The 24968-nt window shown below is 35.6% G+C and overlaps 1 protein-coding gene across 1 annotated transcript in view; it reads left to right on the plus strand.

The window, feature by feature from the left end:
• LOC150104858 (uncharacterized) overlaps positions 1–24968 on the plus strand; it is a 265378-nt gene that overhangs the window by 211626 nt on the left and 28784 nt on the right. The window contains exons 18-20 of the mRNA XM_090395375.1: positions 15041–15083; positions 16000–16097; positions 24754–24846. Coding sequence (XP_090251501.1) covers positions 15041–15083; positions 16000–16097; positions 24754–24846 — 234 coding nt within the window. The remainder of the gene's footprint in view (positions 1–15040; positions 15084–15999; positions 16098–24753; positions 24847–24968) is intronic.

Genomic DNA, 24968 nt, shown 5'->3' on the forward strand with positions numbered 1-24968 from the left:
GCTTTTTTGGCATAGCTGCATTTGTTATTACATCTGTCATAACCTTAGTATTTATTGGCATTGAATATAACATTTTATATCTTTCTAGATCATGTGGAATTTAATGTATCCATCATTAGTTAAGCTAAATTTGATTTGTGTGGATATGATGCACTTGAAAGTCAGTCATATTTGTATCACAAACAAAAGAGCGAGTTAGGTATCTACCTGGATACTGAATGAATGAGGATGGGCTAGCAATTTGGGATTTAGCTGACCATATTGTATTCTTATTGGTTTAAACCACAATATAAAATGATGGTACAACATGACAGCATTCCATGCCAGCTGGAGGTGTTGTCCAGTTAAACAGGGCCCCCATTGTTTTCACTAGGGAACCAGGAAGAATAATGTTTATCAAATGTAAATTAGTCTGTTTGTGTATTTATACACTAAATATTGCTTTAGCCATCATCAAGGAGTCATTGATATCCTCTATCATGGCACTCAGTGTGCATCATGTGGTATGCGTTGTTTTTGCAGGGAACTAGGGCAAACAGTGAAAAGTCAGCAACTGGAACAAATCCTGAAACATGCCCCAACTCAACATCAGTGTTCAAGATTGGTACTATCAATATAAGAAGCACGAATGGCAAAGAAATGGAGCTAGTTGAGGAATTGAATAAGTACCAGCTTGACATAATAAAGGTGACTGAAACAAATAAAGACAAAAACTGGTGAGATCTTTCTGAGTTATAAATACGCAGTGTTATATTCAGGCAATGACAATCAAGGAAAAGGAGTAGCTATAGCATTCAACACTAAATATAAGGCTAATCTTCTTGAATGGCAGGCAATATCAAGTAGAGTGATATGGGCAATTATCAAAATAGGGGACTGGATAATGAGACTTATTTGTGTCTATGGTTCCATAAAAGGTTCTACTAAGGTAGAAGTGGAGGAATTTTTTGAGGCTTCAGAGAAAGCAACTGACAATGAAGAAGGAAAAGTTGATCCTTGTTGGGAATCTAAATAGCAGGGTAGGAAATGATTGCCAGACAAAGCTGTATAACTGAGAGGAGACTCCACATAGCCTTTAAAGGAATGCGGAGAACCGACCAGGGCTTCTGACCTAATGTCCAATCCTCACCTTCTCGTGGTGCACCCTGCTGGGTATATACCTGGATACTGAACAAACGAGGATGGGCTGGCAATTTGGGATTTAGTCGACCAAATTGTATTCTTATTGGCTTAAACCAATATACAAAATGATGGTACAACGTGACAAAATTTCATGTTGGCTGGGGTATCGCCCGGTTAAACAAGACCCCCCCCCTCCCCCGTTGTTTTCGTAGGGAACCGGGGCAAACAACAAAAAGTCAGCTACTGGAACAAATCTGAAAGCACACACCCCAACTCAACATCACCAGAGTTAAAGATCGGTACTATCAACATAAGAAGCCTGAATGGCAAAGAAATGGAGCTAGCTGAGGAATTAAATAAGTACCAGATCGACATAATAGGGGTGACTGAAACAAAAAAGACAAAAACTGGTGAGATCTCTCTGAGCAATAAATACAAAATGTTATATTCAGGCAATGACATCCAGGAAAAGAAGGGGTAGCCATAGTATTCAACACAAAATACGAGGCTAATCTTCTTGAATGGCAGGCAGTCTCAAGTAGAGTGATGTGGGCAAATATCAGAATGGGGAACTGGACAATGAGACTTATTTGTGCCTATGGTCCCACAGAAGGCTCTACTAAGGTAGAAGTGGAGGAATTCTTTGAGGCTCTAAAGAAAGCTACTGACATAATGAAAAAAAGGAAAAGTTGGTCCTTGTTGGGGATCTAAATAGCAGAGCAGGAAGTGATTGTCAGACATACAAAAATATTTTGGGAAAATTTGGAGAAAAGATCAAAGCTAATAATAATGGCAAATACCTGTTGAATTTCTGCTCAGGACATGGACTGGTTATTACTAACACCATGTTCCAACATAAAAATGTGCACAAATTCACATGGAGAGAAGAGGCAAGGAATAAGAAAAGTCTAATTGACTATGTTATTCTTGATAGTGATGTTTTCTCCCTGGTGCAGGACACCAGAGTGTACAGAGGATTTGAAATTGGAAGCGATCACTATTTAGTCTTGAGCAGGATAGAATTGAATTCCATATTGAAAAGAATGACATGTAAGAAAGTTTTAAAGCAAGTAAAAGTTGAGCAGCTCTCAGATGTGAACTGTAGACTAAAATACACAAAGATTATTGAAGAAAAAATGAAAGAGTTTGAGAACAAGAACCAAACCTTGGAGATTCAGTGGGAAACCTTGAAGAAAACCCTGATTGATTCAGCCAGAGAGGCATGTGGTGTGGTTGTCTACAAGATTAGAAAAATCAGAACTCCATGGTGGACACAGGAAGTTAAAGAGGCAGTGAAGGAAAAGAAGAAAGCATATCAAAAGTTCAAGAACATAGAAAATAAATATCAAGAAGGTGGTAAGATATTCTGGAGGTTGTTGAAGAAGATTAGAAATGGAGGAAAGAGTACTGTAAAAGGAGTTAGAGATGATAAAGGTGACATGAAAACAGGAGAAAAAGATATCCTTGAAGTATGAAGTAATTACTTCGAAAAATTACTAAATGAAACAAGCAGTGATAGCACAGTGGTAAAAAAACACTGACCAGACATTCAGTCAGGAATACATATCCATACTTGAAGTAGAAAAAGCCATCAAAGGCTTGAAATGTGGAAAGGCAGCAGGAGTAGATGATTTTCGACCAGAAATGCTGAAGTATGGTGGTATAAAAGTCTTTCAGTGGCTGCACTGCATAGTTCAGAAGACCTGGACAGAGGGATTAATTCCTGATGATTGGAGTAGAACTCTAATAGTGCGCATATATAAAAAGGAAATAAAACTGAATGTGAGAAATTTAGAGGTATTTCCCTACTGAGGTTTCCGGGCAAGATTTATGCCAGTATACTTGAGAAATGGTTAAGAAGAATTGTGGAAGAAAAGCTGGATTCAGGCCAAATAGAGGCTGTGAGGATCAGATCTTCACTTTACGACAAATAGTTGAGAAAGCATGGGAATATAACAAAGATCTGTATTTAAGTTTTGTTGATCTGGAAAAGGCATACGATAAGGTGCTAAGACAGAAGCGATTCAGTTCACTACAGTTATATGGTGTCAATGGAGCATTATATCAAACAATACTTAATCTTTATTTGAGTAATAAGTCAGTAGTTAGAATTGAAGGAAGTACAGGAAGATGGTTTAATGTTAAATCTGGTGTGAGACAAGGATGTACATTATCCCCTCTGTTATTCATTATCTATATGGATCACATTATGAAGGAAAGTGGTATTAAACATGATATCAGAATTGGAGATGTTAATGTCAGTTCTATGCGGATGATGTTATATTTCTAATTAAATCCGCTACAAGTTTGCAAGATTCCCTGACTAAATTGAATAACTGTTGTAATAGATATGGTATGAAGGTCAGCAATAAAAAGACAAAGACAATGAAAATAGGTAGAATCATTGAAAATGTCAATTGTGTTTTGAACGGAGAACCTGTGGAACAAGTAAAACATTTCAGCTACTTAGACACGATTTTTACTGAAGATGGTAAATTAAATATGGAAATAGACAACAGAATCAACAAAGCTGGTATGATAGGAAGTCAATTGAATAAATTCATATGGAATAAGAGAGAAATTTGTCAGAACACTAAATTAGCTGTATACAAGACAGTGTTCAAACCTGTTTTAACTTATGGATCTGAGAGCTGGGTCAGAAGTAAAACACTTGACCAAAGACTAGAGACCGCAGATATCAGAGTCCTGAGAAAGATTAGAGGCATGAACAGATGGCATCAATGGCAATATCATATTAAAAATGAGGATATTAGGAAAGAACTTGACATTGTTAGCATCCAGGAATGCATTAGTAGAGCTAATCTTAGGTGGTATGGTCACTTAAACAGAATGAGCGAGGAAAGATTAGCAAAACAGGGGTTCTCTGCCAGGTTGGCAGGAAAACGACCTAGAGGAAGACCAAGATATAGGTGGATTGATTACAGAGTGCCTTAGAAGATAGAAATATGAGATCTGATAATGTCAGATCTCATATTTCTAGCATTGGAGTCTTGTCAAGTAACAGACTGATTTGGAGGAAAATTGTAGATAGGAAGTTAGTAATGATGTAAATTTTTCATGTAGTACTATCATATCCTGTACACCCCTTGGGGTACATATCAGGAATTTGATTATGATGATGATATAAGAGCATAATAGCTAAATCTAAACTAATTACGTACTTATACTTAAATTAAAAAAAAAAAAAAAAAAAAAGAGCAATACGGCTTCATTTCGGTGATGTAAAATTAAATGAGAAAAGTGGATATTAAGGATCCAACATTATTTCAAAGCCAAATGTTTGTAGATACTTACAAAAGTTTCATAAAATTTGACCTGAGAGCTTACGAGAATATAATTCTTAGCTTTCTACAAACATTCGGCTTTGAAATAATGTTGGATCTTTAATATCCACTTTTCCTATGTAATTACATTTTATTTTTCTCATTGTTATTTTACTTCTAGATTGTTTTGTTATATCTGCCATGATATTCTGCATGCTTTTCCAGATTTCAAATAAATAGCCTGTTTGACCAGGAGGTGGTCAAACAGGTGTTTTACTGACATTATGTCTTATACCTCTTGAATGTTTTTTTTCCCATGGGTATGGCACTTGAATTAGTTGATATGCATTTTTGAAAAAAAAAAAAAAAAAAAATTAAGCATGTGTGGTTTTTAATCTCTCTCTTTCACACACACACACACACACTGTTGACGAGTTTATAAACAAATGTTTTAAAATTATGTATGGATAATTTTTAAAAGTATAGTTTCATAATTTAAAAAAAAGCTCAGTAGTGCCACTTGTGGGCAAATGATTAAGGGGAAAAAAAGGAATATATTAATATTTTTTGAAAAAGCTGGTGATTGTATTCATCTTGGGGTCAAACTGTTTACAGATGTTGACCAGTTTCTGCTCATGTTCTGACATGATTACAGAAAAGTGGAGAAATGGTGATGGCCAGTTCAGTGGAGCACTGCCCTTGAAAGTACCTATAAAGCCATAATGTAGAAACAGAGCACATATGTCTTTACTACCCTTCATCTTGGGAAGGATAGTGAATACGTGTTACAAGCAAACAATATTGAAAGTGTGCTTTCATAGAATGATGTTGTTAAATGTTAAAATGGGAAATTAGACAATATATCTTAATAGTGACTGTGGATTCCATATCACTCCAAAAGTAAAGAAATATAGAAATAATAAATTTAGTTTAATCCTTTATCCAAGTGTAAACAAACAAAGTTTGCACCTGAAAATATCTTCAGGACTGAGGTAAGGTAGTGCAACACCAAGCAGCTCCAAGCAAAGGTGAAGATATTTTCAGGTGCAAACTTTGTTTACTTACACTTGGATAAAGGATTAAACTAAATATATTATAGTCTAACCAAGTGAAAAATAAACTTCCAACATCTTTCTCTAAATCCAGAGCAATTCAATAATAAGGTGGTACACCTGTTGGCAAATCCTATAGGTAAATATGACCTCTCCTATTGCTTCTTCCTTAGTATCTCCACGTTTGGGTCTGCCTCCCACTGACGAGACCTCGATAAAGGTTGAAACTGGTCTGGGTAGTGGCCCTTTCCTTAATGCATAGCAGTATACATGTCCGCAAGGAGATGTGCTTTGCATTATGGGAGATACTGAGACAAGGAGTAATGAGAGCTTGGTTCACCTTTGTTAAGAGTTGCCTGGTGATGCACTACCTTACCTCAGTCCTGAAGATATTTTCAGGAGCAAACTTTGTTTGCTTACATTTGGATAAAGGATTAAACTAAATTTATTATAGTCTAACCAAGTGAAAAATAAACTTCCTAAATATAGAAATGTTGAAAGTTTTTTTTTAACTTGGTTCTATTATATTATATATTAAAGATACCAAGAAATTACATACCTGATTTTAATCCTTTACCCCAGAAGCAAAACAATGTTTTGTGCGTAAAATATATTCACGTCTGAGCTACTTGTATATAGAGGCTAATGACTTCACGTCACTTGCCTTAGTATGTATCCAATGCAAAGTACACACACACACATCCTTTCAAATGTGTCAAATGCTATGCATAATGGGAAGTTTTCAACCTTTATTGGGGTCTCATTAGTGGCGTGAGAAGTGTAACTTTGCACATGACTTTTCAAGCGCTTCATCCCACTGGATACTGTGTTTAGTGTCAATACTATGTGGTGCTAGACCAGACTTTTGAGGTTTCATGTATTCAATATAATGTTTATGTTTCTTTTTTTCATAGAACAGCCTGTCTGCCTAAAGTAATCTAGATTAAGGTATCTGGTAAACACCAGCTAATGATAGAGGGTGACAGTTTGTCTTATGTAGATGGCAACAGATGAGAAATTTTGTTGATAGGATACCGTGTGAATGTAATTAACTTACTTTGAGCAGACAGACCATTCTGTGGAATAAAGAATTAATGAACATCAATATTATATTGAATACATGAAACTCAAAAGTATCGTCTGGCACAACATAGTATTAACACTAAGCACAGTATCCAGTGGGATGAAGTTTGTCTTCTCCATAAGTAGTATTTAGCCTTACGGCTGTTTGAGGGCAGCTATATATGCCACCATCTAGGGAAATGATTATGAGCAAGGTGGTTTCCCGTTGCCTTCCTTGCCGTATCCTATGACTGTTGGCTGTGTGTTCACGGGGCCGGTTTGCCTGCTTGCTTGATGAAAAACCCCAGATAAACTGGTGGGAAAAACCCTACTGTCCACGCCCAAGACCGGCTAACATGGTTATGGCTGGGGAAGATCCATAAGCTCCTCACGTCATTGACGGGAATCGAACCCAAGACACTCCTTCCCCAGGCATATGGTTGCGAAGCGCATAGCCACTAGGCTTACCGCGCAGACCTTCTCCATAAAAATAGGTTTAAATATGAACACCTTTTCAAAGCCCTTTTACATCAGCCAAATCTGAATTGGAATAATTGTTGTTCTCTCTCCCAAAAGTTTGGGACATTCTTATTTTATATAATCATCAAAAATAGTTGTTAATAAATTAAATATAAAGAGCCAACAGGCTTCATTTTGGCGATATAAACATTATTTAAATTAAGGGGATATTAAATCCCACATTATTTTAAAACCGAATAAGAAACTCAAAGATCGGAATCAGAGAGTTTCATGCCGAATATAGTAAACTATAAAAGTATCGGCGATTACTAGCGTGAGCTAATGCAAGTAGTCCTAGTACGTAGTACAAACTCGGGCAACTCTCAGCAAAGGTGGTAAAGTTCTGATCGCTATTCTTGGTATTTTCCATAATGTAAAAACACATTTCCTAGGAAATGTATGCTGTTATTACATTATGGTGGGAGGTCACTACCCAGACTGGTTTCAGCTTTTATCGAGGCTTCATCAGTGAGTAGAACTTTACCACCTTTGCTGCAAGTTGCCTGAGTTTGTACTACATACTAGGACTACTTGCATTAGCTCACGCTAGTAATCGCCGATACTTTTATAGTTTACTATATTCCGCATGAAACTCTCTGATTCCGATCTTTGAGTTTCTTATTCAGTTTTAAAACAGTGTGGGATTTAATATCCCCTTAATTTAAATTTTAAAAAAATGTTGTTAATAATATTATTTATTAATATTAATTTCTAGCATGCAGCAACAGTTTTTAATTGGTAAACCACTGCCTGCTGTATGTACCTTGTATTCCCGTTTCTTTGATTTCCTTGTTTCAACACACTGATGATGTACTGTTACTTTCAGTATGAAATATCTGTACTTTTATTCCACTAAAGTTAATTACTGTGGTTATCGTGTAATTTATTGTTTATAGTCATGCCACAGGTACCTTTTTAAAGATTAGATCTTTTCCTTTTAGACCATCATTCTGTAGGATATGTATTAATGTCTCGTGATCTATTGAATCAAATGCTTTGGTGTAATCAATAAAACAAAGATATATGCTTTTCTGGTTATCTTTCACATAATAATTTCAGATTGAAAATTCTTGTACCTTTATCCTTTTGGAAACCTGATTAAGTATAATCTATTTCTATTGACAAAATGCCTTTTATTCTTTCTTGGATTATTCTCAGAAATATTTTCGTGACATGGCTTAGATCTATATTCTGAACATTCAAAAGTTCTTGAAGTTTTGACGATAGTAACAAAAATAGATTTTCTTAGATCATCTAGGAAGTATCCTGCATCATACATATTGAAAATAATTTTTAGATCATTAGTTATGTTTTCATTTCTTTAACAATTTCACAGGGATCTGATCAGGGCCTGTTTTATATATTTTACCTATTTTGTGTTTCACCTATTTCCATTTGGTTTATGGCATATTCTATTTCTTCATATAATAATTCTTTCTTTTAGGCATTTTTGAAAATTATGGAGATAACTACTGTGCTTGAATAAAAACTTTAGTTTAATATAACTAAAATCTACATTCGACGTTTCGACCTTTATGTCAAGGTCATCTTCTGGAGCATACAACTATACACAGGAAACAAGCTATACTACAATCAATCTGGTTTGTTAAAGACACTGACCAACCGCTACAACAATTGTTGGCCTGACCTCTGGTAGGGGAAAAAAAAAAAAAAAAAAAAAAAAAAAAAAAAAATTCAAAAAATTATACATCAACGCTAGAGTCCTATTATTAGTGTTGTCTACTATATACATATATTCACATCATTCCAGCCAGTTGGTATGGAATGGTTTCTAATATTAGCTAAGGATTGGCTACAGTCCTGACTTATGCTGTATCTTTCATATTAGGTAAGCTGAATGTGTGCCATCCAGATCCTTGGAATTTTCATTCCATCTTTGTTGTTGATATTTGGGTGGTTTATCAGGATTTCGCAGGATTCCTTAAATTTTCTTTCGTACCAGGTTTTTGTGCGGTGTAAGGAGCAGGTGCTTTTCCAGTTGATTTGGTGTAAGGTGTTGAGTGCGTGGTCTGAGAGGCCTGCTTCACCATAATGGTTATATTTAATGTGTCTAATGTGTTCTTTCTTGCATATAGGGATTGTCCGTCCTGTTTCACCAATGTACGGTAAGTTACCTTTTTAAAAAGATGCAGAGACAATAACCTTATTCCGATCTGCATCAGGCTAGAAAAGAAATTTATGTCCGCTAAGGCACTCCGTATCTATGACCGCACAGAAAAAGCAATGCTTAGAGAACAGATTCAAACAGCCCACCAAAACCTAGCTACAACACAAAATCTGGTTTCTAAATTAAAATCCGAACTATCGAACTATGTTAATCAAGACATTCTACAAACTCTTGAAAGAATTACTGACAATTCGACCAAACATACCCTGTAAAAGAATAAAGAAAAACTCGAGAAAAAATTTCGCAGTTTGAAACAATGGCAAAATATGGTGGCCAATCACAGGAATCCATCCAATCAGAGGACTTCCTCCCCGATAAACACCAACGATGAACAACAAACAAGGGAGACAAGGAGTGACCAACCACCGACAAGCAAGAACCATGTGATTAACCTATCAAGCCATACCCTGAACAACGGCGAACTCATGCTACTGAATAAAGGACTGAACTACGCAATAGCACCTAAAAAGGTAAACAAAATGGATTTTATCTACCACATTGAAAGAGGCATCAGATCCCTACCTAACATTATAGCAGATAAAATATGACTAGAAACCAGTAATGTCCTGAATACTAAGAAAACCATACAGAACAACCTGACAAAAACCGAATTAGCAGCAATTAAATCATTAAAAGCCAAACAAAACATAATAATAACGAAAGCGGATAAAGGCAATGCCACTGTTGTCCTGACAGATCAACATACGTACTTCAAATGAATCAACTAGTAGCCAATAACAACACATATAAAATGGTAAACTATAACCCAACAAAAAGGATAAAGGATAAAACAGAAAAACTACTCAAGTCCGTCACTTCTTGGCCACCAGACACAGTTAAAATACTCAAACCCCACTATGCCCCCCCCCCAGATTATATGGGGTTCCGAAAATACACAAACAAAATGTGCCCCTTCGACCAATCGTAGAAGGAATAGACAATCCCAATTACCACCTAGCCAAGAAATTAGCGGCAACACTCGAGGAGTTGGTAGGTCATTTCCCCTCCTACATAAAAAACACACAACACTTCATAAACAAAATCAAAAACATAACACTCGACAAAGACGACTTATTAGTCAGTTTCAACGTTTCTGCCCTTTTTACTAATGTCCTCATCAATGACACAATTCTCCTACTACAGAACAAATTTCCGCCCGACATTACGGCCCTCTTTGCCCACGTACTAAAGTCCGGTTACTTCATGTGGCAAAACAAATTCTACCTACAAAAAGAAGGTACAGTCGTGGGCTCACCACTATTCCCCACCCCCCCCACCCCAATCGCTAACTTCTACATGGAAACCTTTGAGCAAATGGCTCTATTTTGCCACGCTACGACTGACAGTCTGGCTTAGATACATTGACGACGTGTTCGCAATCTGGCCGCACAGGTGACAAACGCTAAACACATTCCTCAGCCACCCCAACAAACAACACGAACGCATACAATTTACCATCGAAATCGAAAACCAAAATTCGCTCCCGTTTCTAGACACTAGTCACACGTCTTCCTTCAGGCAGTCTATCCTTCACGGTCTACCGAAAACCGACGCACACTGGCCAATACATACATGCTAATTCATACCACCACCCATCACGAAAATATGGAGTCATTAACACCCTTAAAAACAGAGCCACAACTATTTGCTCTAACCAGCAAGCTCTGAAACAAGAATTAAAAATCATTAGTGACACATTCATAAATAATGGCTATAACAAAAATACTGTTAATAAAATACTCTATAAAACTACAACAAAAATGAATCTAGATTACAGTAAAACCATAGCCATCCCATACATTAAAGGGTTATCAGAAAAAATCAACAGAATCCTACAACATTATAATCTCAATGCCACCTTTAAACCACCCACTAAACTTAAAACCATATTCAACTCCTCTAAGGATCCTCTTCTCCCATTAGCACATCCTGGAGTCTATTGCATCCACTGCACCTGTAACTTACCGTACATTGGTGAAACAGGACGGACAATCCCTATACGCAAGAAAGAACACATTAGACACATTAAATATAACCATTATGGTGAAGCAGGCCTCTCAGACCACGCACTCAACACCTTACACCAAATCAACTGGAAAAGCACCTGCTCCTTACACCGCACAAAAACCTGGTACGAAAGAAAATTTAAGGAATCCTGCGAAATCCTGATAAACCACCTAAATATCAACAACAAAGATGGCATGAAAATTTCAAGGGTCTGGATGGCACACATTCAGCCTACCTAATATGAAAGATACAGCATAAGTCAGGACTGTAGCCAATCCTTAGCTAATATTAAAAACCATTCCATACCAACTGGCTGGAATGATGTGAATATAGTAGACAACACTAATAATAGGACTGTAGTGTTGATGTATAATTTTTTTTTTTCCCCTACCAGAGGTCATGCCAACAATTGTTGTAGCGGTTGGTCAGTGTCTTTAACAACCAGTTTGATTGTAGTATAGCTTGTTTCCTGTGTATAGTTGTATGCTCCAGAAGATGACCTTGACATAAAGGTCGAAACGTCGAATGTAGATTTTAGTTATATTAAACTAAAGTTTTTATTCAAACACGGTAGTAGTTGTATAATAAATTTAGTTTAATCCTTTATCCAAGTGTGAGCAAACAAAGTTTGCGCCTGAAAGTATCTTCAGGACTGGGGTAAAGTGATACAACACCAGGGCAACTCGTTGCAAAGGTGTAGCAAGCTACCAACACTCCTGCCTCAGTATCTCCTTTAATGCAAAACACATCTCCTTGCGGATATGTCTACTGTTATGCATTAAGGGAAGGGCCACTACCCATGGGTAGTGGCCCTTCCCTTAATGCATAACAGTAGACATATCCGCAAGGAGATGTGTTTTGCATTAAAGGAGATACTGAGGCAGGAGTGTTGGTAGCTTGCTACACCTTTGCAACGAGTTGCCCTGGTGTTGTATCACTTTACCCCAGTCCTGAAGATACTTTCAGGCGCAAACTTTGTTTGCTCACACTTGGATAAAGGATTAAACTAAATTTATTATACTCTAACCAAGTGAAAAATAAACTTTCAACGGTAGTAGTTGTCTTCATATAATAATTGTTTCACTATCCATATTTTGTATATCTGGTGCCTCTGTGCGATTAGAGTCAACCAGTTCTTTTCCATATTCTTTCCATCTTTTTATAATATCTTGTGTTTCTAGTAGTAATTTTCCATTTTGATCTTTTATACAAAGTTAATGGTTGAATTTTTTCTTTTTATTTGTCAGACTCTTGGTTACACACACCGTATTTCTGTTGTTATTTATTCGTAAGGCTTTTCTTTGACTATCAATCTCTATATTACCATTGAAAAATAATTGTAAGATTTTTTTTTATAACATATGTAGTATTACTTTTTACCTTCTACTGTTATCACTTGTATTGTTCTTAAATACTTGTTGCATCTATTGTATTATATTTTCATGTGTACTACTACTACTTCAGTGTTAATAAATTTCAATTTTAGTTTTTCTGTTTTGTACATATATTTGCAATTGACCATTTTCTGATATGAATTGATCAAAGTTAACTACAGGAACTGCTTTAAGGACACAACAATTAAAAATAGATACTTTAAATTTCAACAAAAATATTGATATGGGCATGAGGAACTTATAGCCAAGTAGCCCTACCTACAGTGCTCCCATTAAATAATTAACTTTTTTGTATCGCTATGTAATAAATATACTTATTTTGGAAAAATGATTGTACAGTACCTGTTTTACCTACATTTATTAATAACGTTGTCGATCAAATGTTATTATGAAATAATTTTTCTTAATTTTAGAGATATTACATATCTTTGTTGCTTGACATCAACTTACAGAAAAACAAATTGGCCCTTTGACTAAAAAACTGTGTAGAGTGCTCATTTAAATGTTGTTATCTTGGGATAAGTTCAGCCCATATCTGTTTATTGGTTAATGTCCTATATACTTGTTCTTGATTGTATCATTTGAGAGGATATCCTGTTTTACACCATGCATCCCAGCAAGCATGTTACCTCTGATGATATCTTTCATCTTTTCAAAAGCCATCAACTTTGTACTATTTTTACCTCTTCAATTTTAATGATTTGTTCCAAATAGATATATCAATATATCCTCTCTGCTTCCCCACATTCCATTATATTTATTATTATTTTATTAATATTTTTATTTTTTGGTATTATATTTTCATTATGTTTATTTTGCTTAGTCAGTTTTCAGTTCAATTTGACTAAATACCAGATTCCCTTAATTTTCTAGACCTCTGCATCTTTTGTCAAGACAGCTATAGCATTGGTAAAACACAGATAAATCTGAATGTTTCCATTAATTTTAACCTCTCCATTCTCAGAATTCAGTTTACAAAAACTTCCTTTAAAGCAAGTGAAGAGTTTTGGAAATATTATATCTCTTTATCTTTTCTCCTATTTTCTCTTACTAGAAATCTTTAACTGTTCTTATACAGTTATTTTAATGAATGACAGAGGCAGCATTTTGTGTGTATGTTCTATCCAGTCAAAATATTGTGATTGCTATTCTAATAATTCTTAGTCCACCCTCTTCTCATTGCTTCCAGAACACGTACACAGTGTGGCATGGACTCTAAGACCTCTGAGCCATTCAGAAGCTATGCTATACCATGGCATTAGGATTTGCTTCCCATTAACTCCACATTTTTGGGGTGAATTATTCAAATTTGAATCTCTCATAATCTCAGAAATGTTCTGTGGGATTCAAATCAGTAAATTTGGTAGCCAGTCTAACAACTGGAATTTGCTGTTGTGTTTTCTGAACCACTTCCGAACAGTACTAGCAAATGGTAAGGCAGCATTATCCTGCTGGAACATATCTGTGCCATCTAAGAATACAGTCATCATGAAGACGTACTTGATCAGCCACAATGGAATAGATACTTTATTGCATTTATACTCTAGTTTACAGGTATCAGACCTCCAAGAAATTTTCAGGAAAAACATCCCTGTGCTGCTGCTTCATCTTTTTGCTGACTCATGAGATTAGATGTTTTTTCTCTACTTTTTTTTTTTGTTTGTTTGTTCGTTTAATCCTCCACCTAGCTACACATCATAGCTGGAAATAAAATTCTTCCTAAAATGCCAACTTTTTCCCAGTCGTCAATTGTCTAGTGATGTCTTATAGACATCACTGGACCATTGTTGAAGTAGCCAGTGATTAGGAGTAAACATGGGTGCCTTGATTAGTCACTTACTTTAAAGGCCATATGGAGGAGGGTGTGTCGGATTTGTAGTCTAGACCATCATTCATTCATGGTTAAAGTTCATGGTCAGCATTTCCAGTTTTTAGCTGTGGGTGTGCATAAAGCTGGATGATCTGCATTTGCCACAAGCATCGATAAGTGTCCGCGATTAGCCCCGTGATTACTGTTCTGCCCAGCATCCTTCCCCCTCTTAAAACACATTAACTACACTTCATGAACAGATACAGTATTGACACCTTTCAATTGGTGTGCTGCATTTTTTAAGTCATCCAGTTCACATTCCTTACCCATTTCAATCAGCAGCAATGAATGAATGAACAGTATGTCACAATAGTAGAAAAAGTTAATTTTAAGAAGAGGTTAGACTTGCCCTGAAATGATTGTGAAAGATAATTAATTCTTCCATGGTCTGAAAGATAGTTCAGCATATATCTTAAAACATTAATATTTAATCCATTGTCTAATTAATAATGATTAGCAAATATTTTACTCTTACATTGCTCTGGAAATTATTTCTGTGGAATTATGTATTTATTAAATCATTTTTTCTTTCATTTTTAAAGGATTGGATACAATTTGAAGAATTTGAAGATCTCGAGGAGAGAGGTAAGATATTGCAATATTGATGTATGTAACCTAGTCCGGTATTTACTTTGTAGCAAAACATGGTGTGTCACTATAATAATTACAAGTAAAGGATTTACATGAAAAATATTCTGATTTTCAGATTTAATTACTAATTAATTGTTATAGTATGTCTTCAATCTAAATGCTGCTTAGTATTCATAAAGTTTTGGTTGATTTGAAAATATAAAGTATTAAGAGAACATGATAAAAAGAAGATTGAGCTACCAACTTGTCAGAAAAGTATGTTTTTATGAATTGCAGCTATATATATCACAGTCTTCACTTCCATGGTTAGTTAAGCAAGTGATCTTAGCAAAGATAATACATAATGAACTGTTTTGAAAATGACAATATTAGAAGAAAGTTTAACAGTATTCAAGAATGTACAGTTGGAATTAATCATGATTAATACAGTTATTTAAACAGAGAATCGGATAAAAGATCACTAAAGAGATGTTTAATACAATAGCACATGACAAAATTAGGAAAATAAATGCATAAATGGACTAATACATTCAATTAGATGATAAAGTATAGCAAGAGAGAGAGAGCTAAAAACAATTTGAAAGAGATTGTTCTACCAGTTGATAGAAAAATAGTAAAGATTAATTGCACTGATGTCTTATTATTCTGTTGTTATTTGGAGACAATTTCAGAAAATGATGATATATAGAATTTGTAAGTACTCTTGAGTTATTATACACAATTTTAAAAAAAAATGTGTGTAACTTGTCATCTCTCTCATTGCAAAATCATTTGGATTTAAAAATGAAATTACTGCATCTATAATATTTTTTCTCCTTGAGATATGAAACTGTATTAATACTGTTTAAAAAAATAAGAGAGAGAATAATTCCTAGTTTACCTTATATCTTATTTTAACATCATTCTCTAGCTCGCAGCTTCTTTGAACTACAGGCAAGTGAAGAGCAGTATCAGGGATCAGAACCAGTGGATCTTCCAAGTGTTCAAGCATCTGGTCAAGCAACAGAGGTAAATTTTTAACTTCCTTTTTATATGCAGTTTGCATATTACAACTTTATGTGAACAGAATATTTTACTTTGTTATATCTTCATAAAACAAAGCATACATACGCATTCTCTGCTTCATAATCCAAGATCAGAAGATGTTTATTTACAGAAATCTTGGTTTAATATGTCATTCACTTTAACTCTTATTCACAATAATCACTTTTAATACCATCCAACTGGGATGGTTAAGTAGGTATTTCCACTTTCCAGTATACAGGTTATGGGTTTGAATCCCTCAGTCACATGATTAACACATATTTATTGTGGAAGTTTTTTTGCATGGTTGCAAAGTACATTATACTTGATAGGAAAAATATATTCATGTTTTAATCCATTACCTATGTTTGTTTACATGTAGGTAATGGATTAAAACTTAAAGAAAAAAAACAAAACATTAAAACTGAAATCAAGAGTGCTGGAAAATCGGTGTTTTACCTATATATTTAAAAACATCTGACCACTCAAATATAGCATAAGATAGGTGTTTATTAATGTCTTTAAGTGGTCAGATTTTTTCAAATATATAGGTACAACACTGATTTTCCAGCACCCTTGATTCCAGAGTTTTGCCAGATTAGCCATTTTGTCCGACCAGTGGAGATCATCATCATCATCAAATTCCTGCCATGTACCCTCAAGGGGTGTACAGGATATGATAGTACTACATGAAAAAATTACATCATTACTAACTTCCTATCTACAATTTTCCTCCAAATCAGTCTGTTACTTGTCAAGACTCCAACATTATCAGATCTTATACAGGGTGTTCGGGATAAATTTGACAGTTTCGTAAGGAAAAAGAAAATCTTCTTTGTATCTATTAAATTTAATGAATTGACAAAAAAACATTACAGGCAGAGTTAATTACAATACTATCAACAAGATTTACTCAAAATAACCACCATTAGCATCGATCACAGCTTCAATTCTGCTTCGGAACCTCGAACAAGCTGATGCTACAGTCTCCCTGGGAAGGGCCGCAAAAACTGTTTTAATTTTATTCATTAACTGGGCTTTTGTATTACTGGAAGTGCGATTGGTGTCTTTTTCAACTGCGCCCCATACAAAATAATCCATGGGGTTAAGGTCTGGGGAGTTTGGAGGCCAAACATTTGGACTGGTGAAGTCGTAGAAATTTTCAGACAACCATTTTTGACTTTTCCCAGAGGTGTGGCAAGGGGCCGAATCCTGCTGCCACACATACGGCCTACCATTGGCTACCCTTGTTATCCAGGGCTTGACTACAGTTAGCAACTCCACGAACAAAGCCCGAATTCCAATGCCAGGGTTCTTCAACACCTGTTCCTGCAGATTTGCGAGGAATTCTGCTGTACGAACGCAATCAGATCGTCTGCTAGGGATCTTTCTTCTTGCTACATCCTCGTAGTCACCATTGCAAGTCTCTAGTTCATGCCTGATTGTTTTTACTGTATTCAGGGAGCATTGGGCAGCAGTCGTAATATCCTTATTTTGATGGCGGGCACGAATCATCATGATACAAGTTATTCTCTTCCATGATTCAGGTGGGTTCCAGCTATCCATCCTTTCTGACATCTTGTATATGAATGAAGAAGGGTCCAAACTTTTAAATGAAGAGAAGTGTGTGTTAATACATGTAACTTACGGAAAAATATAATTAATTATAAATATGTCAAATTTATCCCGAACACCCTGTATTTCTATCGTCTAAGGCACTTTGTATCGTATCAATCCACCTATATCTTGGTCTTCCTCTGGGTCGTTTTCCTGCCAACCTGGCAGAGAACACTTGTTTTGCTAATCTTTTCTCTCCCATTCTATTTAAGTGACTGTACCACCTGAACGCATTCCTGGATGCTGACAATGTGAAGTTCTTTCCTAATATCCTTGTTTTTAATATGATATTGCCATTGATGCCGTCTGTTCATGCCTCTAATCTTTCTCAGGACTCTGATATCTGCGGTCTCTAGTCTTTGGTCAAGTGTTTTACTTCTGACCCAGCTCTCAGATCCATAAGTTAAAACAGGTTTGAACACTGTCTTGTATACAGCTAATTTAGTGTTCCGACTAATTTCTCTCTTATTCCACATGAATTTATTCAATTGATTTCACACTATACCAGCTTTGCTGATTTAATTTACCATCTTCAGTAAAAATCGTGCCTAAGTAGCTGAAATGTTTTACTTGTTCCACAGGTTCTCCATTCACAACACAGTTGACATTTTCAATGATTCTGCCTATTTTCATTGTCTTTGTCTTTTTATTGCTGACCTCCATACAATATCTATTACAACAGCTATTAATTTTAGTCAGAGAATCTTGCAGACTTGTAGCACATTTATTTAGAAGTATAACATCATCTGCATAAAGCAAAGAGCTTACATTAACATCTCCAATTTTGATAGCAGGTTTAATACCACTTTCCTTCATAATGTGATCCATATAGATAATGAATAATAGAGGACATAATGTACATCCTTGTCTCACACCAGTTTTAACATTAAACCATCTTCCTGTACTTCCTTCAATTCTAACTGCTGACTTACAACTCAAATAAAGACTAAGTATTGCTTGATATAATGCCCCATTGACACCACATAAATGTAGCGTATTGAATAACTTCTGTCTTGGCACCTTGTCATATGCCTTTTCCAAATAGACAAAACTTAAATACAGATCTTTGATATATTCCCATGCTTTTTCGACCATTTGTTGTAAAGAAGATCTGAAGATCTGATCCTGACAGCCTCTATTTGGCCTGAATCCAGCTTGTTCTTCACCCAGCTTTTCTTCCACAATTCTTCTCAACTGTTTCTCAAGTATACTTGCATAGATCTTGACAGGAACACTCAGTAGGGAAATACCTCTGTAATTCTCACATTCAGTTTTATTTCCCTTTTTATATATGGGTACTATGAGAGCCCTACTCCAATCATCAGGAATTCGTTCCTCTGTGCAGGCTTTCTGAACTATGCAGTGCAGCAACTGTATGACTTTTATACCACCATACTTCAGCATTCTGGTTGAATATCATCTACTCCAGCTGCCTTTCCACATTTCAAGCCTTTGATGGCTTTTTCTACTTCAAGTATGGATATGTATTCCTGACTGCATGCTTGGTCAGTGTTTTTTACCACTGTGCTGTCATCATTGCTTGTTTCATTTAGCAATTTTTCGAAGTAATTACTCCATACTTCAAGGATATCTTTTTCTCCTGTTTTCATGTCACCTTTATCATCTCTAACTCCTTTTACAGCACTCTTTCCTCTATTCCAAAGCTTCTTCAACAACCTCCAGAATATTTTGCCACCTTCTTGATATTTATTTTCTATATTCTTGCCAAAGTCCTCCCATGACTTTTGTTTAGCTAGTTTTACACAGTGTTTGGCATTCTTGCATTTGTCTCTATATTCTCTAAGAGCACAAGCTGACTTATTTGACAGGAACTTTTGATATGCTTTCTTCTTTTCCTTCACTGCCTCTTTAACTTCCTGTATCCACTAGGGAGTTCTGATTTTTTTATCCTTTCACACAACCGCACCACATGCCTCTCTGGCAGAATCAATCAGGGTTTTCTTAACGCTTGCCATTGAATCTCCAAGGTTTGATTCCTGTTATCAAACTCTTTCCTTTTTTTTTTCAATAATCTTTCTGTATTTTAGTCTACAGTTCACATCTGAGAGCTCAACTTTTATTCGCTTTAAAACTTTCTTACATGTTATTCTTTTCAATATGAAATTCAGTTTTATCCTGCTCAAGACTAAATAGTGATCACTTCCAATTTCAAATCCTCTGTACACTCTGATGTCCTGCACCAGGGAGAAAACATCACTATCAACAATAACATAGTCAATGAGACTTTTCTTATTCCTAGCCTCTTCTCTCCATGTGAATTTGTGCACATTTTTATGTTGGAACATGGTGTTAGTAATAAATAATGCTCAGTCCATGTCCTGAGCAGAAATCCAACAGATATTTGCCATTATTATTAGCTTTGCTCTTTTCTCCAAATTTTCCCAAAATATTTTTTGTATGTCTCACAATCATTTTCTACTCTGCTATTTAGATCCCCAACAAGGACCAACTTTTCCTTTTTCATTGTGTCAGTTGCTTTTTCTAAAGCCTCAAAAAATTCCTCCATTTCTACCTTAGTAGAACCTTCTGTGGGACCATAGGCACAAATAAGTCTCATTGTCCAGTTCCCCATTCTCATATTTGCCCACATTACTCTACTTGAGACTGACTGCCATTGAAGAAGATTAGCCTCATATTTTATGTTGAATACTATGGCTACTCCTTCTTTTCCTTGATTGTCATTGCCTGATTATAACATTTTGTACTTATCTCAGAAAGACCTCACCAGTTTTGGTCTTTTTTGTTTCAGTCACCCCTATTATGTCGATCTGGTACTTATTTAATTCCTCAGCTAGCTCCATTTCTTTGCCATTCAGGTTTCTTACGTTGATAGTACCGATCTTTAACTCTGGTGATGTTGAGTTGGGGTTTGTTTTCAGATTTGTTCCAGTAGCTGACTTTTCGCCCTGGTTCCCTGGCGAAAACAACAGGGCCTTTTTTAACTTGCCGACGCCACAGCCGGCATGAAATTTTGTCATGTTGTACCATCATTTTTTATTTTGGTTTAACCAATAAGAATACAATTTGGTCGACGAAATCCCAAATTGCCAGCCCATCCCCTCGTTCGTTCAGTATCAAAGTAGATAACGAACAGGGTGCACCACGAGAAGGTGAGGATTGGACATTAGGTCAGAAGCCCTGGTTGGTTCTCCGCATTCCTTTAGAGGCTATGTGGAGGTCTCCTCTCAGTTATACAGCTTTGACACTTAGACCCAGTGGAGATCATGTAATAATAATTCATTCATGCATCTTCTGATCTGCTAATTATTACTCTTGCATGTCTCTAAAATACGTGGATAGGTAGAAATTTAAATATTAAATGTAAATTAAATGAAATGCATTAGTATAAAAGATTCAGTAGAAGTGGATGTGGACTTGTGCCTATGCTTAACACCATCACCACTGCGAACAGGCCCCTGCTAAGCCCTATTATCATCATCAGTGGCTCTAACAGGCACTTGAACACCCATGACCTTCCAAGTATGTTTGGATTTTAACCATAACTCCAGAATAAGATGGTTAGCTCTATTCCTATAACTATTCTTTGTATGTAAATTGCATGTATTTTACTCACCTGTTTGTGGATGAAAAACCCCAGTTTTTAAGCAAAAACCCTGCCTATTTCCATATGAGACTGGCTAATTCAACTTCAGTTGAAAAGTTCATCAAGGTTCTTCTTGTCCTAGACAGATTTTAACCCAGCTTTCCAACCAAAGAACTTCCTTTATACCACCATTCCTTGCACACATATTTTTCAATTAAGAGAAAAGTACGAAAGAGCATTGAATATCCTTTGATCCTCTACAGAATTGGGTGCAGGCCTATTTTCCTTGTTTTGCCTTTGTAGTGCATTGCCTGATCAAAGCGCTTAATTATGGGTCCCAAGTTTATGGTTCTACAATAGTAAGTATGATCTGTGATGGTTGGATCCTGTCCATCATTAGGATATATAAATAACTACTGATGCATTTTACACATTGCCCAAATTCTTAGTGTCAGAGCAAATGAATTTGTTCTGTCACTTTAACAAAATGGCTGTCTCTTAACTATGGCCTAAAATTGGTTTCTTCCTAAACATTTTACATGGACTAGTATTTTTTCCCTACAGTGGAAAGTTCAATATTATCCACATCGGAGACTGACATTAATCTCTTTCAACGTGCATATGAAACATTCATGCAAGTTATCTGCATGAAAGTAATAACATTACTTGAACTGATGGAAGGTCATTCCATCATGCAGTTCCATACTGTCCCAGGTAAGGAAGCTGCATTCTGGATCATCATTCCACCTGCTGCTTTCTTCCCTACTCAGATAAGAATACTTTCAATCTATTTCCTTAAAAATTTCATTAAACTGATCAGGTTGGCTAATTCCAATTACATATAGCTTTATGTTGGAATGTCCCAAACAGGTCATGATTACATTTATTTAGAAAATTGTAGAGATTTTGTCTAACCTTTGAAAAATTTATTTGAAACATTTTTCAATGTTCAACAATAAACTCCACTTGAGTATTAATACTGAAGTATAGAGAAAACTGTTATGTACTGAAGTGTAGAGAAAACTTATTTCCTTTGGATTAAGTTTCATTGTCTCTCTGAATAAACAAAGTGGTATTCTTATTATCAAAACCAAATTTTGAATATGGTGATGATGATTATATTAATGTAAGAAATTATATATCCATGTAAGAAAGTTTTGAAAGGAATAAAAGTTGAGTAGCGCTCAGATGTGAACTGTAGACTAAAATACACAAACATTATTCAAGAAAAAATGAAAATGTTTGAGAACAGGAATCAAACCTTGGAGATTCAGTGGGAAACCTTGAAGAAAACCCTAATTGATTCAGCCAGAGAGGCATAATTGATTCAGTGAGGTTGTCTGCAAGGATAGAAAAATCAGAACTCCATGGTGGACACAGGAAGTTAAAGAGGCAGTGAAGGAAAAGAAGAAAATATATCAAAAGTTCCTGGCAAATAAGTCAGCTTGTGCTCTTAGAGAATACAGAGACAAATGTAAAGAAGCTAAACAATGTGTAAAACTAGCTAAACAAAAGTCATGGGAGGACTTTGGCAAGAACATAGAAAATAAATATCAAGAAGGTGGTAAGATGTTCTGGAGGTTGTTGAAGAAGCTTAGAAATGGAGGAAAGAGTGCTGTAAAAGGAGTTAGAGATGGTAAAGGTGACATGAAAACAGGAGAAAAAGATATCCTTGAAGTATGAAGTAATCACTTCGAAAAATTGCTAAATGAAACAAGCAGTGATAGCACAGTGTTAAAAAAACTCAACAGGCATATAGCCAGGAATACATATCCATGCTTGAAGTAGAAAAAGCCATCAAAAGTCTGAAATGTGGAAAGGCAGCTGAAGTAGATGATATTAGACCAGAAATGCTCAAGTATGAGGTATAAAAGTTTTACAGTGGCTACACTGCATAGTTCAGAGGGCCTGGACAGAAGGACGAATTTCAGATGATTGGAGTAGAGCTGTCATAGTGCCCATATATAAAAAGGGAACTAAAACTGATTGTGAGAATCAGAGGTATTTCTCTACTATGGTTAAGATGGATTGTGGAAGAGAAGCTTGGTGAGGAACAAGCTGGATTCAGGCCAAATAGAGGCTGTCAGGATCATATATTTACTTTACAACAAATAGTTGAAAAGTCATGGGAATATAACAAAGATCTGTATTTAAGTTTTGTAGATCTGGCTATTCAAAATGCTACAGTTGTATGGTGTCAATGGGGCATTACATCAAGCAATACTTAGTCTTTATTTGAGTTGTAAGTCAGCAGTTAGAATTGAAGGAAGTACAGGGAGATGGTTTAATGTTAAATCTGGTGTCAGACAAGGAAGTACATTATCACCTCTGTTATTCATTATCTATATGGATTACATTACGAAGGAAGGTGGTATTAAACCTGATATCAAAATTGGAGATGTTAATGTCAGCTCTTTGCTTTAAGCAGATGATGTTATACTTCTAAATAAATCCGCTACAAGTCTGCAAGATTCCCTGACTAAATTGAATAACTGTTGTGATAGATATGGTATGAAGGTCAGCAGTAACAAGACAAAGATAATGAAAATAGGCAGAGTCATTGAAAATGTCAACTGCATTGTGAATGGAGAACCTATAGAACAAGCAAAACATTTCAGCTACTTAGGCACGATTTTTAGTGAAGATGGTAAATTAAATATGGAAATAGACAACAGAATCAACAAAGCTGGTATGGTAGGAAGTCAATTGAATAAATTCATATGGAATAAGAGAGAAATTAGTCAGAACACTAAATTAGCTGTATACAAGACAGTGTTCAAACCAATTTTAACTTATGGATCTGAGAGCTGGGTCAGAAGTAAAACACTTGACCAAAGACTAGAGACCGCAGATATGAGAGTCCTGAGAAAGATTAGAGGCGTGAACAGATGGCATCAATGGCAATATCATTATTAAAAATGAGGATATTAGGAAAGAACTTGACATTGTCAGCATCCAGGATTGCGTTTGTAGAGCTAATCTCAGGTGGTATGGTCACTTAAACAGAATGGGCGAGGAAAGATTAGCAAAACAGGGGTTCTCTGCCAGGTTGGCAGGAAATCGACCCAGAGGAAGACCAAGATATAGGTGGATTGATATGTACAGAGTGCCTTAGAAGATAGATATATAAATATAAGATCTGACGATGTTGTAGCTGTGACAGGTAACTGATTGATTTGGCAGAAAATTGTAGGTAGGAAGTTAGTAATTGTGTAAATTTTTCATGTGGCACCATCATATCCTGTACACCCTTGAGGGGAAATGTTAGGAATTTGATGGTGATGATGATTATATTAATAATAATAAAAAGTAATATATTTGAAAACTTGCAAAATAAAATACCTAAGAGAATAAAAATATGCAAATTGCTTAAGTTGTATTACTTGAGGCACAGTGTTTTAATCTTATTTTATGTTGTTTTTACTTATCTACCTTTTTCTATACTTTTTTCCCATTCAGAGTTGCATAGTTTGCAGTGAGCCATTTGAGCTCTTTTGGGTAGAAGAAGAAGAAGAGTGGCATTTACGAGATGCTGTAAGATATGAAGGACAGGTAAATCTTTATAAATTGATCTTTCCTTGTTTTCAAATAGTATATTTGCATGGCTGAATATAAAACCCTTTCTCTAGCATTAATGCTGTTTAAAGGAAATTCACTATAGCAATAATGAACTT

This window comes from Typopeltis vanoorti, chromosome 7 (genome assembly GCF_054136105.1).
Source record: "Typopeltis vanoorti isolate ZY-2024b chromosome 7, IOZ_Tvanoo_1.0, whole genome shotgun sequence".
In the NCBI taxonomy this organism is placed as follows: domain Eukaryota; kingdom Metazoa; phylum Arthropoda; class Arachnida; order Uropygi; family Thelyphonidae; genus Typopeltis; species Typopeltis vanoorti.